General features: G+C 39.6%; 1 protein-coding gene across 1 annotated transcript; it reads left to right on the top strand.

Moving 5' to 3' along the window:
- The first annotated feature begins 188 nt into the window (after positions 1-188).
- dynll2a (dynein, light chain, LC8-type 2a) lies at positions 189-4,237 on the top strand. Its single transcript, XM_003440126.5, has 3 exons — positions 189-418; positions 942-1,085; positions 2,408-4,237. The coding sequence occupies exons 2-3, from the start codon at positions 954-956 to the stop codon at positions 2,543-2,545; spliced, it is 270 nt and encodes an 89-aa protein (XP_003440174.1). The 5' UTR covers positions 189-418; positions 942-953; the 3' UTR covers positions 2,546-4,237.
- Positions 4,238-16,849: the final 12,612 nt, after the last annotated feature.

Here is a 16,849-nt window from a genome sequence, read left to right on the forward strand (position 1 = left end):
TTCATTATTCAAAGCTCTCGTGTCCCTCAGCTGTGACGGTGACTGATAAAAGGCCCTTTTACGCACAGCCGAGTGATGCCTGCCGTGCGCCTTGGTCTCGTTTCCTTTTAGCCCACAGTCGGTGGTGTATACCGTGAATGATGCATTGTGGGATGAAATAAGATGCCGGCAGACAGGAGCTGGAGAAAAACGCTTGCAACACACGGGGAGGCTGCTGCCCAGCCAATGGCAGGGTTCAGCATACAGCAGAGGGGCGGGGAGCTGCTGGAGCACAGCGGAGAGCCAACCTACCTACATGCTTATTGTGTAAATCTTTAAAAAGCAATTACCCGCAGCATCATCCTAACCTTGCCCACCGGCTGGGTGAAATAGGCTACTTATTTTTGGAAAGGAGTGTTTTCAGGTGGCTCGAGAAAAGGTGGGTTGCATATTTTTCATAATCTGGGGGAAAAAAAAGACTGACTCTCATGTCTTGACATATTTCTGATTCGAGTTATTTTTTATTTGTTCTTACATGATGATCTTTTCCTGTATGCCTCTTTGCATTTTGAATGATTGGATATGTAGGTTGTATTGGCGTATTTTGGCGGATTCTACATTTGAGTGGGCATATTTTGATACTTTTGCCCTCCTGATGCAGAAGCTGCTTTAATCCGAAAGTGATTTTTACCAAGTAATTTAACTCCACCTGTATCAAGTTTCGCACTCAATCTATGCAAACGCTCAAGTCACCGTCTGGTCAAACATATGCGCACAAATACACAGCCATGAGTTGTGGATTCCGATGAGTGGGATTGATGGGAAACGCTTTGCCAAATGGCCAGTTTTCTGCTTGTGGTGTTTGCGATGATCCGGGCTGGCCTAAACCGTCCCCATCACCACGTGCGGTGTTAATTTTCAGTGCGGTACGTGCGTGAACGTGCTCCCTTCTTCCTCCGCAGGCATCCTCAACCATGACTGACAGGAAAGCTGTGATCAAGAACGCAGACATGTCCGAGGACATGCAGCAGGACGCGGTGGACTGTGCCACCCAGGCCATGGAGAAGTACAACATAGAGAAGGACATTGCAGCCTACATCAAGAAGGTGAGACAGGAGGGGGTGCATGGATGGATCCAAGCAGAGCTCTCACCGACAGAGCATGATCAGCAAATTGAGACACTAACACATTCTCACATCTATTTTTGCCCAGCATGGAGATGAGACACGTGATCAAAGACATAGTCAGGGTTTTCTTTTTATTTGGCACGTTTAAAAATCCTTCCTCCAAAGCAGGGGCGTTTCCAGGATTTTTAGAATTTGGTGACACATGGCACAGTTAGTCAGAAGTGGCAGCACAAGAGCATGAAGACTGTTTGGCAGTTACTGACTTCTTACTAAAAGGCATAATCGTACTTGAGTACTAATACAAAAGTTTTTGTCTATGCAAAAACCTATACAGTTTGTACATACAATCATTGATTCATTAATGTGTGTTTTACTTTAATGTGTCAACTGGACATGGTTTTAATTGGCCTATATATGGTCAACTTCACTTATACGACATCAGTAGATTAAAATAAGCAAAAATAAGTTATTAAAGATTTAAAATGAAGGGTTTGAAGTATAGCATTTGAATCCAGAATATACTGGAGGGGAAAGGGGCTAATAGAAATGCATTAAAACTGATGGTAAATAAGTTATGTGTCCTTGGTCCTTTCCACTCTAGCTCATTGGTACTGTTTGTAAGGCCCCCTCTGCACACGCTCTTACACGATATTACATAAACTAGAATAAAAAAGCTTTAGATTTGTTTGTTTTTATGTGCATCAATTTCCCAATACAAGAGTGGAACTCAAACCTTTATTTATAGAGTGCTTTAAGAAGTAGTACAAAAACTTCAAACTGTTGGCCGCTAATGCACAAAGTAACAAGAAAAAGGAAAGCAATAGTAGTAATTAACAAGTAAAACTGTAATGTTTTTCTTATGAAAAGCCTGGCTAAGCAGGTTTTTGTGCGCTGTTGCAAGTCTGTTTCTAGTTCTCATACACACTTGCCTGCAGCATATTGGCATGAATGTTAAACTTGTTTAAATAAATGATCTAAATAACAAATTACTGCTTACAGATTATCAACTATTTTTGCATTTCCCGCTGCAGATCATACAACTCCCATGTTCCTGCTGAGGACCACAGCGTGGAGACAGTTATCCAGTTTATTGATTAGCTTCAACTGAAACTAAAACTCAGTGGTTTGATATAGAAAAAAGCAGGCATTAAATGTGTTATGATGTCAATGTAACTAATAATATTTTAATTAATCCTTCAGGGAAATTAAGGTTGGGCATGACTTCCATACAATATAAATCCATCCAATCCATATAAAGTAACTTGGACCCTGATTGTTGTCGTCCTCTTGACTCTTTTCAGGAGTTTGACAAGAAGTACAACCCCACCTGGCACTGCATTGTCGGGAGGAACTTCGGCAGCTACGTCACCCACGAGACGAAGCATTTCATTTACTTTTATCTGGGCCAGGTGGCCATCTTGCTCTTCAAGTCGGGCTGAGAAGTTTCTGATTGGTATTGAGGAGTTTTTCTCCCTGAACCTAAATCGGAAATGCACTGGTGGCTGATGTCTCCCATACACTAATAACGACATACCATAATGATGCAAAACCGGCCGTGCGCAGTTGCATGGACTATACACTATTTAATATGTATGTTACAGTAAGTTTACTTTTTGATAGTTGCCATTTGAATGCAACTGAAGTAGTTTTTGTTGATGCTGTTAAATTCTAGGTTGTAAAAGATTTCAATGTGGCCCTTGATTGTACGTGAAAGGAAAGCTGTAGAATGTAGTGGTGCATCCGCTTTCCTTCTCAAGTGGCATTGCCAGACCCCGTTACGAGACTCTGTTGATTTTGATGGTAAAACCATCCCGCGTGCACCGGTTTAGCAAATCATCGTCCACATTAACCTGTGATCATATAAAGAAAACGAGTAATGGGGTTTGTTATCTCTGCTGCCAATTTCCAAGGAATTATGTTGCTTGAAGACGCACGCGATTCAGTATCTCCACCGTTTTCAATTGGGATTTAACACAGACTCACAGCAGAAGTGAAATTATAGCAGCCGTGTTCAGAAAAGATGTCACATTTTGGACCCAACACAAGTCAGTGCAATCATTTCCAGGGATTTTCAGTTCGACCGCTCTTAAATTTTCACTGTGAAGAACGATGGGGGCCGACAAGCCTCCCATACACAGACCTTAACCTGTAATTTACGACTTATGACACTAGAGACTGGCTACCCAAATTTCCCATCTCAACTGCTCGGACTCCAGTCTTATAATCCTGTGTTCCTGCATGTTTTACCACAGATTATTTAAACGTTATATAGGAGACAAACAGAAGCTCTTCTTGGACACTTTTGTGTGTTTTATTATTATTTTTGTTAAACCTTTGAGTTTGTGGATAATGGCCTGGGCTAAGTGTGTCTTGTCCCAGTAATTGCTATAAAGCAGCTTTAGGACAATGTTTAGATGAAGCATCTGCAGCCGACTCCACCAAGGCTACCAACGCCCATGTGTTTCAGGTTGTGACGTCTTTTGTGGCTACCTTTTTAAGTTGCATCCCCCCCACAACGCCTTTAGTTCTGCATTGCCAGTGTACTGCCAGACATGAGGTAAGGACAAAGCATTCAGAGTTGGGACTTTTCAAAACAACAAGAAGCAGGCTTCCTCTTGTCTATCTCAGATTTTTGGCTTTTCGTTTTGTAATGTCCGCATAATTAGTTTGAAATGGCGATGCACGAATTTTGTGTTCTGATTAAATATGTTGTCTGTGAGGACAGATTCAAGTGTTTTCGTGCACAGAGCCAGATGACGGATAAAGGCCGAATGTTTCTCAGATGTTCCCTCCTTTATGTGAGCTACGGGTGAAATGTGTATCTCAAGTGTTAGCTTGGTTTGACATTGTTTCTCTCTAAGTTTTTTTCTTCTTTCTTTTTTGAGGGACGTCTTCCTAACTATTGTCAATGTAAACAGATTTAGTATTGTTTTCCTCTGGCATGTATTTTTGCTGTGTATATGTAGGAGCCGTTCCAATGCTGTTAAATTTGCACAAAACGTGTGCCTGTCATTGCTCTCAACTGTAACTGGCTTGAGTACAATTGCACTTCATCAGAAATAAATACAGTAGGTTGCTACAGAACCAAAACCATGTAACTCGATAAAATAAAATTAATTGTTGACTTATTACACTGTGGTCTTTCATTCTATCCCTCTGTAGCAAATCTGAGCTTCAACAGTGTTTTCTGTACTTGTGCATGCGAGTGCCTGACTTTAAATCTGTTGGTGTTCACACTATTTTATTTTTTTTTAACTTGAGGGTGACTTCACAGGCTGCATTATTAAAGCAAGATGATACTCCTGATGATACCTCGGTACTAACTGAGTGCCATTTAAATGCCACAGCTTACCTAAGTTTTGTTGCTGGTCATGTCCGTCCCTTTCAGCATGAGCATGACACTGATTTCACTGTACTAAAAACATCTCGGCGCTCTCCAGGTCTTAATCCAACAGAGCATCTTTGGAATGTGGTGGAACGCGCGATTCTCATTGTGAACGTGCAGCTGACAAATGTGTGATACTGTCATGTCAATATGGACCAAAATGTTCCAGGAATCTTTCCAGCACCTTGAATGAAATGGCTGATGGGTTTATGTTTGCCCATTTGTAGAACTAAAAAGCTTTGACCCTTTTAAAATAGGCAAATTAAAGTCCAGCTATTTCAAATGAGTTGTCAGTTATGTTTCAACTGATCAACAATGTGGTGCTACACATCTATGTTTGCAGCGTTTCAGTCATTATGGAATCATTTTGTTTTCCAGTTAATGCGCCGCAATCACCCAAACTCTCTAAATCTATGTTTAAATACTACATCAGCTGATTTCACTGATTCGCATGCTGTCGGGCAGAGTGTATTCAGTGCTGCCGGTTCTGTTTGGTGTGCGTTAAAACCTGTCGGCAGATGACAGGTGGCGGATGAAGAAACTAACCCCTTCAGCCAAGATGTTATGTGTCAGGCTCAGGCTGGTGTAATGGCATGCATTACTGTGTATTAATATCACAGAAAAGCAGATTTTTATGGGTTTTTTTATTGCGCGTTTCGTTTCTCTGCAAAAATTGTGATTGCACTTCAGCATACAAAAAAGACCATCTGCAGAGAGATCTTGTTCATGCCTTTGGCTGTTGTTTTCTCATTGATAAAAACTGCATGAGTCGGGTGGCACTTGTGTAACATGCTGCAGTTACGTGATGTCTGTAAGTGGAAATCTGTAGAAACAAGAGCTCACGGAGCCAGCAGAGCTGAGAAAGCAGGCAAATCAAAGAACAAGTGACTAATGAATAATTCGTAGCGACAGACTGGGGTCAGAGTGGATGAAATAAGATGCTCGCCGGCGTTAAGCAAGGCTTTGTTCTTTTGATACTTATCATTGCATCACACTTGCTCTAAAGTTCCTCTTATTTTTAAATATTTGGGATTCGCTTGCAGCCTTTTTCTTGGTGAGCGAGAAAGCCAAGAGTGAGTGGCACGAATAAGGAGTCTGAATGCTGTTAAAAACGTGATGTATCATTACACTCTCACATTCACTCACACTTTAAACAGAAGTGCGTCAGAGGCCCGTCTGCTTTTCTACCCAACCTTCGCTGCTGTTTTACATTCTTGTTTTTCCCATCAGCACCCCCCCACATACCTGCCTGCTTTCTCTTTCATAGCCTCTGGCTGCCTTCATCCATCTTCCCACACAGAGCTGTAATTCATGGTCAGAGCACATTCACATGTAGACAGCACAGATAATTGACTGGACCAAGAAACTAACCCCTGCTCCTTGAAAACTAGTCACACAGTTAATATATATCTAGAGCCATGTTTCACACTTTGATTGACACAAATTTGGGGTATTTTTCTGAACTGTTCAGTATAAACTGTATTGTTTTCTACCAAATAACTTTCTCATACTGTTAAAGCAGATTTAAATCCAGCTCCGTCTCACACTGTCATTACATAGCTTTCATATCCAAATTTGCGAAAAGTCTTAAAAGGACTCTTTCATGGCAACATTTTTACCTCTCTGCACTTAAATAGCTCTATTCAGCTCAGCACAGGTTCAATATGAAAAGCATGTGAATAACCTGAATTGCTCTAAAGAGAGTGATGTTTTGGCGCTGGCTGAAAATACCCTTTTCTTTTGTTCAGAGCGTGGCTCTCATTGATGTGGTGAATGTTTATGCTCTGCAGCTCCCTCATAGACTTCGAGATGACCAGTGGGCGTATTTCACGCTGGCACAACAAGGAGGCAAATGACTCAGATTCAAACATCAGGGATGTTGAGAAAATGAGAAAAAAAAAAGAGGCACATTCATGTGTTAATAGAAGCTACTGGATTCGCTGGTTGCAATTACATTGCGCGTAGGTTGAAGTATGTGGTGTTATTGTCCGGGAAAGTCAAATTTGAATTCATCATTGCATGAAAATCCTTGAAAATGAATATTTTTGTCCACTATTGTTGTGATTGATGAATGTCTAGTGTTTGAAAAAAGGTGCACAAAAATCCCTGAATTATTTATATTAAGCCTTAGTGTGGAGGTGAACATGCACTGGCTCTCCTTTGCATACTGTCCATAGTGATTTTCATACATTTTTTTTTTTTTTTACTGACTATCACCTCCATACCACAGTAGGGAGCAGCTCAGTTCAGTGCCCATCTATACCCACACAATTACGTCTGGTTGCCAAAAAAAATTTGCTAGCCCCAAAGGCTGAAGTCCACTTCACAGTCCACTATTGCAAGAAATTCACCAATGATTGGCAGATGCAGTCCAAAGATTCTGTTCACCACAGTGTTTTTTCAGTGGAAATCACACAGACTTCTGCTGTCAATGCTACGCAATAATCAGTTCACAAATCACATACACAGACCCAGTTCTGCTCTGGGACTATCACCAGTTCCACCGTGTGAAAATACATGCAATTAGATAATAACAGTTGTAAGGTTTAGTTTCTCCTAAGCAGGTTTATTTTTAGAACCAGAGAAGCCTCCACCTCTGTTTGTTCCTTTTGATGGCCAGCAGGGGACAACCCCTGAAATGAGGAGTGGCTCAAGACTTTTGCACAGTACTGTACAGTCTATGACTTAAACCCCCAAACCTTAACATGGATGTTTGATACAACTGCAACTCAGAAATTCTTTTGTTTATTTAAACAATCCCCTTTAGTGAAATCTGAATAACAGCAGACTGACAGTCTTAAAGCCTATAGTATGGGCTGTGGCTTTGGGCAGGGTCACCATGCGAAGAGCTAAGAGCTAGTCACCAATTCTGCTCATTCAATAGTTGCAAGTTCCAAATCTCCCCATGCCATGAAGCCTGAGCTTCGTAAAGGCCCTTTTCCAGCAAGTGCACAAAGCAAGGTCTATAAAGTCATGATCCACCAAGTATCCATCAAGGATACCAAGGATACCCTCCATTAAGTATCTTTGAGACAAACTAGAATTGACTAGAATGGAGACTTGGAGGCAGTGTCCGCCCACATGCTCTTCTTTAAGAATGTCTAAAAATTCCCAAAGACACACTTCAGAATATTGTAGAACCCCCCCAAAGAAACCCCCAAAACAAAACAAAAAACTGGCTACTATTGCAGCAAAAGGAGGAGCAGCTCTATATTAATATCTATGGATCGAAAATGCCCCCGTAGGTGAGATGTGTAGGTGGCCCAACACTTTGGTCCGTAGATAGACGCTGTTTTCTGTTTTTATGCACTTCCACACTTTGACCAGATGAGGGAAGTATTTCTCCTTCTTTGCAAGGAGCTCCACTCAATCACTGATATAAAATGAGAATAAACTGGTTTTTAAACAGTTTTTAATAAAATTTTTTAAATTGTTATTATTTAAATGTCAAAAAGTATTCAGCTTTACGTTTATTTTGTAGTGTCAGTAAATACATGACCTCGTGATTCCTCAGAATATCAGATATTTGAATTTTCCCTTTTATTTCCCTGTGAAAAGCCACAAACCCCCAGAACAAACATTCAGACCAGGAAACTTACCTACCTCATAATGGGGTTGTTGACATTTAGTCATCTGTCTACATTACTAAGGCACAGAAAACAGGCTTTACCAAAAAACTATACAAATCCTGCTCGTCCTGCACTTTTTTTTCAATTTTTTTTCATTTAATATCTTTTCACATTAATGGATAATTATGAAATGCTACAAGAGGTTTTAGAGGGGAAAAAATTCCCATGACTAAAGGGAAACTTAGTTACTGATTACACTGATCATGAGAAATAAATACATTTTTTTCCATGACTTCACCACTTGTGCATTGCTCCTTAGATGAAGCGTGTGAGAGTTTTAATGCAGACCGTCTGTGCTTTGTCCTTCCGTAGGGCACCCAGAGGTGATCTAGTTCATAAATGATCATGCCCGGTCTGCTTTGCTGCACCTAAGAGCAGTTTGTTCTAATGGTTTCCTCTGAATGGACTGAAGCCATGAAGGTGTGCATTGCATTGCGGGAAGTTGCTGAAGCAGTCACCCTGTGCGGCTTCACTCAGGTGTGCTATCGCTCATATGCTATTAGGCTCATTAACAGAGGCATTCTGAAGATTAGAAAGGAGGACCTCAGCGGGGAGGAATTTTATTGAGACTACTGGCTAACAATGCACACACAAAGTTAATCAGGCCGGCAAAACACTACAGGAGAAGGAACAACCAAAATACACACACACACACACCTCAGTTTTAATGTTTTTAATTACCAAACTGCAAACTTATGCAAGAAGCTCAGAACACTTTTAAAGTAATTTCCCGTCTTGGCAAACGTTCGAGATGACTAAGAAAGGAACAGGCTAAAGGTTGAAATGGCTTCCTTTCATGGGCCGCGATATTTTTATGACCTTGTCTACTCAGACCCTCCTGAAAACACATAAACTAACTTTTCTCCTGGTTAAACTGAACTTCACGATTGATCCTTAAATTTAAAACAATGCAAGTGCATACTCTGGCTTTTTTGACTCTAAATCAGAAAACCTGTTTTCTCCTGCCCTAAAGTCACCGGCCCTCTTCCCACAAAGCATCTTATCTAAGCCAAACCCTTTATGGACCATCACCTTGTAATCCTGCTCCTTTACTGCTCTCACTGTGCGCTGCCGTCAAGGATAAGGCAATCAGCTTATCATGAAGACATGATTTATAAAACTTAAATGCAATGAGGGCATCAGACTCTCTTAGATCACACTTCTTTGTAAGATATCAAAGTCTCTCTTAAAAGTGCTTTAAGATATGATGATGTAAGCTTGTTTATGTCATTTTTTGGGATTTGTGTTTATTCCTAAAAATCTGAAAACTAAATTTTGGCAAGTTACCATTCAGTTCTTTCACCCGTGTGAGCAGCGCAAGGAGGAAGGAGAGTGATTCAGCCCGTTTCGGTACTTTCTTGCCTTATCTCAGATCATATCCCAGCTCTGAAGGCATGTGATCTTGGGCAACAGGGCCATAAAGGAGGGCAGTTCTTTATGAGACGGACTGTGAAACTGCAGTTGCACTGACTCTGTGGCTGCAGTACATATATTTGCAGTTCTTTTTTCAGTTTTTGTTTCTGGATCCAAACAAAGAATAAAGATTAGTAAAGAATAGACCTGATTTAGAGACCTTTAGTAATTGAATTCACATGCTGTTTTAGCTAAAGATTAATTTGATCTTTGTCTACTTTAGCTTAGCCAAGCTTATATTAGGTTAGTTTAAATACAGCAGTTTAGTTCAACATTCAATTCAATTTTATTTATATAGAACAAAATCACAACAACAGTCGCCTCATGGAGCTTTGTATTGTAGGTAAAGACCCTACAACAATAACTTCATTAAAATAAAATAATAATTTTTTAAAATTTATTTTAGCTTTGCATTTTGGTGCTTAAGTTTGGCTCAGTTTGAGTTTACCCTCATGAGTTATTTCATGGAAAGTGGAAAGATTCCCAGAGCCCTGGAGCTAATGGGACCTTCAGTCTTAGGATTTTAAATGAAATGTGTACACTATTAGCCTGTTTTTGCGATTTTTAAACTAGAATGTATGTATGATTACCAATAAGCCAATTAAATCTAATAATTTTGACACAAGTTACAAATTAAACGTGAATCTGGACACAGCATGGACAGTCTACAGGAGAAGGGATCTGGGAGCTGGGAACTGCTCAGCATAGCAGTTGTCATACTGATGCTTCATTTCTGCCTCCTGTGGAGCTGATGGGTACTTATGCAGCTGCTAGCTTAAGGTTACAGTCTAGCATCAGCAGGCTGGGCACCTTAGGAAGTCTGAGTGGTGATCTTTAGCTAACTTCTTAACAAATCCCCACACAAGTGGATTGATCAGTTGCAATGTTGATCCTGGAACAACATTGTCATGATGTTACGTATTGAATGAAAAGGTACAATATCCTACATATTTAAAAAAATAAAATAAAATAAAATAATGATGATGTAGGAACAACACCAACAGATCACAGCTATGACTGTAGTGAGGCTATTGGCAGTGCAACAAAAGAATTATTGTGCAACAAAATCACTGCCGCTGCACTCTTTAGCTGTTCAACAGACATTTGCCATTTAGATGTGCTTAATGTTACCCTTATAGCCTAACATAGCTTATTTCAGTTTTCTTTAGTTAAAACTTAAATTAAGTTAAATGTTTTCGTTTTGCTTATCTAAGTTTAGATAACGTAGCTATTTACCGATGAAGGCTTAAAACTTTTTCATGCTGATTTACTCTCATATTTGTTATTGGCACAAATAATGGTATATTTTTTAAATGAAATCCTAAATTCACTTTGAATCAAAGTATTTCCTCTATTCTGTTATTTGATATATAAAATAACAGAATATATAAAAAATGCTACATGCCACATGCCACATTCACAAGGCAGACCCACCCTTGGATCACAGAAGGGTGGTACAGGTGCTGTCAGGGATTTACTGATGGGGTTTAGATTGCTCTGACAGAATTTTAAAGCTGTTATAAAAGTGGGTTTTTATGTGATTGCTGCTGGGTGTTCTTGGCTGTGTCTCAAGGTCTGTTTGTAGACAATACAAAAAAAGGGCTCGGGTAGGCATGTGTATGTGGTATGTGTGTGTTACTTTGTGTGTCTGTGTGTAGCAAGCAGGGGATTTGGTGATGTAGATCAGAAGGATGGGGAAGTCACACAGGTAGAGGACGCCGATGGAGGCGGTGGGACTGTGCAGTCACCGTGTCTCAATCTACAAACTGACCCTGCATGACCAGTCTTGGGCACCAGCTAATGGCCCCCAATTACAGTTTCTCTGTCCTCCACAAAGCAGCCAGTGTGGCGTGACCCTTTGAAATGAATGCATGGCAACAAATGACATGTTTAGAAAGCGAGATGGCTTAATTGCATGTTAGTTTTTGCATGACGTTTAGTCCTTTAGTCCTTTGCCTTTGACTCTTTCAAACCGCTAAAGAGTGTGAGGGAACAGTCTGGGTTTGAGGGTGGGAAAATAGCAGAGAGAGGGTCCGAGGTGGAAAGGTCAAACTGATGTTTCACCATGATGCCAGCGAGGGACATTTTTTCCGTCAGGATGCCTCCTGCGGTCGGGGTTAATGTGATGTTCTACGGACAGAGATGTGCAGATGAATTAATTTTAGGGATGAGCAGAGGACCGTGGAGACAGAGGTCCAGAGTCCACTGCTGAGAATGGGGGCGGTGTTTGGAAAATGGGTCTCTGAGTGCAGATCTGTTGGCACTGTGTCCAGCCTGATAATTTTTTATTATTTTCTCAGGGAAGATTTCAAAAAATGAATAACTCAGAAATGACAGACAAAAAAACAAACAAATGTCCTCCACATGGTGGCTCTAGACAAAAAGTCAAAGTTGCATCACGTGGTAACCAAGAATGCCTGCGAGGAAATTTAGTGTCAAGTAGTGGCACAATATTTTAAATAGGTGTTCACGCCTACCAGTTCATGTGTCTTGTGACTCTTTTACCTGGGGCAATTGTCAGGTCACTTTGTCCATTACAACTGTCTGGGAACTCACCAGCTGCTTTTTGATGACAGCAATAGGAGCACAATTTATGGACCACGAGCACCTGTTCCAATTGGCAGTCATTATTTATAGGAACAAACAAAGAATGTGAAAAAATATGAATACTTAAATATAAAGCTGAATTGTCCCCAAGCAGTCAAAACCCACTCTTACCTGATTGCACAGTAGCCATCCACAAACACACTCGATATGATATATGAATGTCAGGATATTCCTGCTGTCGATGTGGATAACCAGGTGCATTCACGCCTGCACCACTTCTTCTATCTGAAGATGACAAGTTCTCGATTCTGATTCACATTCAGAAGCAGATGATTCCTCCCAGATCAGTGCTCTGTACTCCTGCTCCTGCCCATCGCTTATACAGCCAAGAACTGACGTAATGTCATAGTATTTCTATAGGTGGCATGAGTTGTACTGGTCATACACGGCCTTCCTGTCAGCGTCAGCTTTACATTGTTTTTGTTAGGGTTGCTGTGGTTCAGTAGGTAGAGTCAGACATGTATCAATCAGAAGGATGGTGGTTCAATCACTGCTAGTATCGAGTATCTTTCTAGTATCTTGCCCAAAGTGTCCTTGGGCAGGATAGCGACCCCTGAGTTGCCCCCTGTGAGTGTGTGAATGGCAGAATGAGGCTTGTAGTAAGAAAACATTCAAGTGCTCAAATTGAATAGATATGTAAATATCAGTTCATTTTACAGCCTAAATGAGCCATTTGAATTGTGTTATATAGTTTGTAGATGTGCGTAACCACTAAATCAGGGTTGTCAAATATAAGGCCTGGGGGCCAGAATCGGGCTGGTCAAGACTCCAATCTGGCCCACAGGACAGCTTTAGAAAATGTGAAGAAGGGCATAAATTTTTTATTTTTTATTGTATTTTTGTGTAAGTTTTACAGCTTTTCGTACTGAGAGAGTTTATTCATACTACACCTGAATAATTAAGTACTAGATAAACACTTAAATGACATCTGCTATCTGCTAAAAAAAATAAATGTTTTTTTACAGTGGGTGCATTGTAAAAAACTGTAAATTAACAATACATTTCTTTTTTATAATTACAGGCAAGTCAGTGAGCTAATAGAACTTTTTTTTTGATGTAATTTGACACATTTACATTTATAAAACACATTCTCTTACAGTTTGATCCTAAGCGGTCATGCTGATAGATTCATTTACTACGGCAGCATTTCTTTATCATGTAGAAAAACTGAGATATATGATTGCAGTTAAACTCCTTTTAACCACTTTTTTTAATATATTAAAATATCTCAGGGATTCACCGTGTAGTTAATCTCTTTACACCAACAGAAAGAAGAGTTTCACTGGTCCGGCCCACTTAGGATCAAAGTGGGCTGTAATTGGCCCATGATCTAATATGAGTTTGACATTACTGCACAAAACTGTGAAACACAATGAGCAAAATTAATTGTGTAATATTTGATGTTAGATTAAAGTTGCAGCAGTGGTACATGTGCAGCCATTTTGCCAGCTGTTCGTTAACACGTGTGAAGCTATTTTCACTAATATAAATAAATAAACTAATAACTGAAATGATCAATAAATCCAAATCTAAATCTGATATAATAAGGAGGTCCAATCTACTCATATGTGGTAGTCTCTCGAGGCCAGAACATGTGAAAGTATAGTATAAGATATACTTGTCTTTTACCTTTCTTGTGACAAAATAAATACATACATTTGATTTTTTTAAAAGAAGTGAAATATATAAACCTTTTCGTTTTCTACGATTACCACAATAGGGAGTCAAGTCTGAGCTATACAAGGAAGGAAAAAGGCAGGTACTTTAAGCACTCACAGGGGGACAAGACAGACACCATGGTTGACTGAGTGTGAAGCTTTTCTCTTTACTCATGAAATAATAGATAACTTGGGTTTCACATTAGGTGGCATGAGGCCAGAATTTTAATTGTTCAAAAGCTGACTTATATAAACAAAGTGGATTCAGAGGAGCTCCTGTGAGGCCTTTGCTATCAAAGTTCATGTTTGTAGTAAAAACAGTTCTTATTGGAACGATCGGAGCTCATCATGACAGGCTGGCACAGAGAAACTTAAGAGCCTGACTTTTCTTAATTCTCAGCATTTTCTTAAATAACTGTTATTTATAAGAGTTATATTTCTCTTTAGTTTATTGTAAGAACCCCCCCCAAACCACTCAGTACTACAGGATTACACCTGTAAATGTATATTCAGTTTCTCTTTTCCAGCCAGCATGAGAAGTGCTGCTCTCCTGACAATGATCCCATTTAGCTCCCTTGCAGCGAAGCCACACCAGCATCGATCTGTGCATGAGGTAAAAGGAAATGTGCTGATTCCTTCTACACCCAGTTATACATTAACTGTTAACAAAAAAGAAATAAAACGAGCTTATAGACTTGGACCGATAACCCGCTACTGCATCTGACAGGCCAGGCAAATAAATTGCTGACAGAAAAAATAATCTTGACACTAAAGGTTACTGTTGCTACTGTCACATTTTCGTGGTATTGGCACATTTATGGCCCAAAATAAAAATCCATGGGTTTTGGACAGCGGGAGGAGAGATGGGAGAGTTCACTTCTAAGTGAATGAAGGAGCAGCCTTAACAGCACACCTTTAACTCTCAGGGTTTTTTGTACTTTTAAGGTGGCCACATAGCTACAGTCATAAATTTTTACAAAAGTGAGTATGAACAGCGCAGCATAAAAAAAATTCGATTGCAGGTCAAAGTCATATCACCTAAGTCAAAAATATAAAAGCATCATCAGTAAAAAAAGAAGTGCAAACCAAAGGCCTTATTATTGTGTTAATAACTTTGTAATAACATAATATGTTATTATTATGTCATGGGATCAACAGAGAAATAAAGCTTTTTATCTTTAATGTCAGGTTGAATTATCTAACAGGCCTATAATAAATCCATATATCATTCATACATAAGAAATAGCAATGTGATGTGATGTGATGGCTGATATATTACTACACCCATCACTTGCCTTCAGGCTTGAAAACATAACTATGCAGATATGAACAGTATTTGAAATTCAGCCTGCGTGTGTGGTGCTAGTTTGAACAGTATACAATGCTTGTCAGTTTATTTGACACCAATCCAGTTATAGGTGGTTGCAAGGTTGGTGTGTAAAATCTTTATCTGCATGATAAAAGAAACTGAAGCAGAGTAAAGAATTTGATTTCTCTGAAAGTATGAAGTCCATATACTTATTGCAGTATTTGCTCTTCCTGCTACTTCAAAGTGTCTCTTTTGTCCTTTTAAAGAGCAGGATCCAGCACCTGAACCCGGCTGTGGTTGTTATAAAAACACAACCAAGCTGCATTTTTCAAAATTTGCAAAGCGTTGCATGTTTAGGCCAATGGGTACTGCTATTAATAAACTTGATGTAGTAGTGGTTTTAGATTTCTAAAATTAATGCTATTTAGAATTTAAAAGTTTTTTTTTTTTAACTTGAGGCTAATTCTCAGGATAAGGTGTCACATTTTCATTATTGTGGATCTAAACCACATTATCTTATAGGAAGTGGACACTGGAGCCAAGCACCGAGACAGACAAACCTTAGAGCAAAGAAATACTCTATATTCTAAAGGTAAAAACCCTACGATAATACAGAGAAAACCCCCCAGTGGAAAATCACCAGCATTTCCCTGCTGTGCAGCAACAGATGTGGTTTGTTATAGAATAAGGGGGTTAAAATTAGGTTAAATTTAAACTCAAGTGAAGTAAACCTTTACACATTTAAATAAAGTGCTAACTGTGACCCCAGTGAAAACATGGAGCTGGGAATCAGTGTGCGATACTACACTGTAAAATTAACACAAAAGAAACACTGAAAACTTGTCCAATAATGTTTGGATTTTATGAAGTTGAAGTTACCTTCATAAATGTGACTGTATGACCACTGAGTGTATGTATTCTGTGTAACTCTGTGCGCCGGTTTCGGCAGCAGCGAATGTGTCCTGTCAGAACATTCCACCTCTCATGGCCGCTAATGGCAGGTGTGCGTGCCTCTACATTAATCAGGGTGCTGTGAACCTGCAGAGGAAGCCGAGCAGGTAATTACTTTTGAATTTTTAATCATGCAGACCAGGAGAAAGAAAAACACCGGGTGGAGAGGCAGCCATGAAAAGAGGACAAAATCTGTACCTTAAGTCCTTGCATGACACTGATCAATACAGGTGACAAAATATAGTTTTTCTGCTTTTCATTTACATTTAGTTTTACAATGAAAAATAGACACTGATTTTTTTCCCGTTTTTTTAGGCAATAAACTTGATCATCACAGTATAAGAACAATTCTTTTAAACTTAAGTAACATAACACATTATCCAGTTAGAAAACATTCAATTTGTGAATCAATTTCAGCTACTCTGGTGCAAATCAAAGTGACAATAGGTACAATGGAAAGGCAACAACTAGACAACCCCCCAAAAAAGGAATGGACCTGCAGGCGGTGGCCACAGACTGTTGCTCTCTCCTTATCCCTCCTGACTGATTTCGCTCAGGTTGCACAGGTGCTCACGCTCCTTTGAGGACGGCACATCCATACATGTTATTACAGCAGAGGAGACACAAGGAGGTTATCCATCCATATTTGGTGTATTTCTCTTATGTGCGAGGAAAAGTTGAAGGAGCACTGCAAGGGGCCTGGAACATGCTCCAGTAATTTACCTTTACCTGACATATAAAACTAAGGACCAGGGCCATTAATATACACTAAATTATATTAATAATAATAA

The sequence above is a fragment of the Oreochromis niloticus genome, linkage group LG14 (genome assembly GCF_001858045.2).
Source record: "Oreochromis niloticus isolate F11D_XX linkage group LG14, O_niloticus_UMD_NMBU, whole genome shotgun sequence".
Taxonomy (NCBI): Eukaryota; Metazoa; Chordata; class Actinopteri; order Cichliformes; family Cichlidae; genus Oreochromis; species Oreochromis niloticus.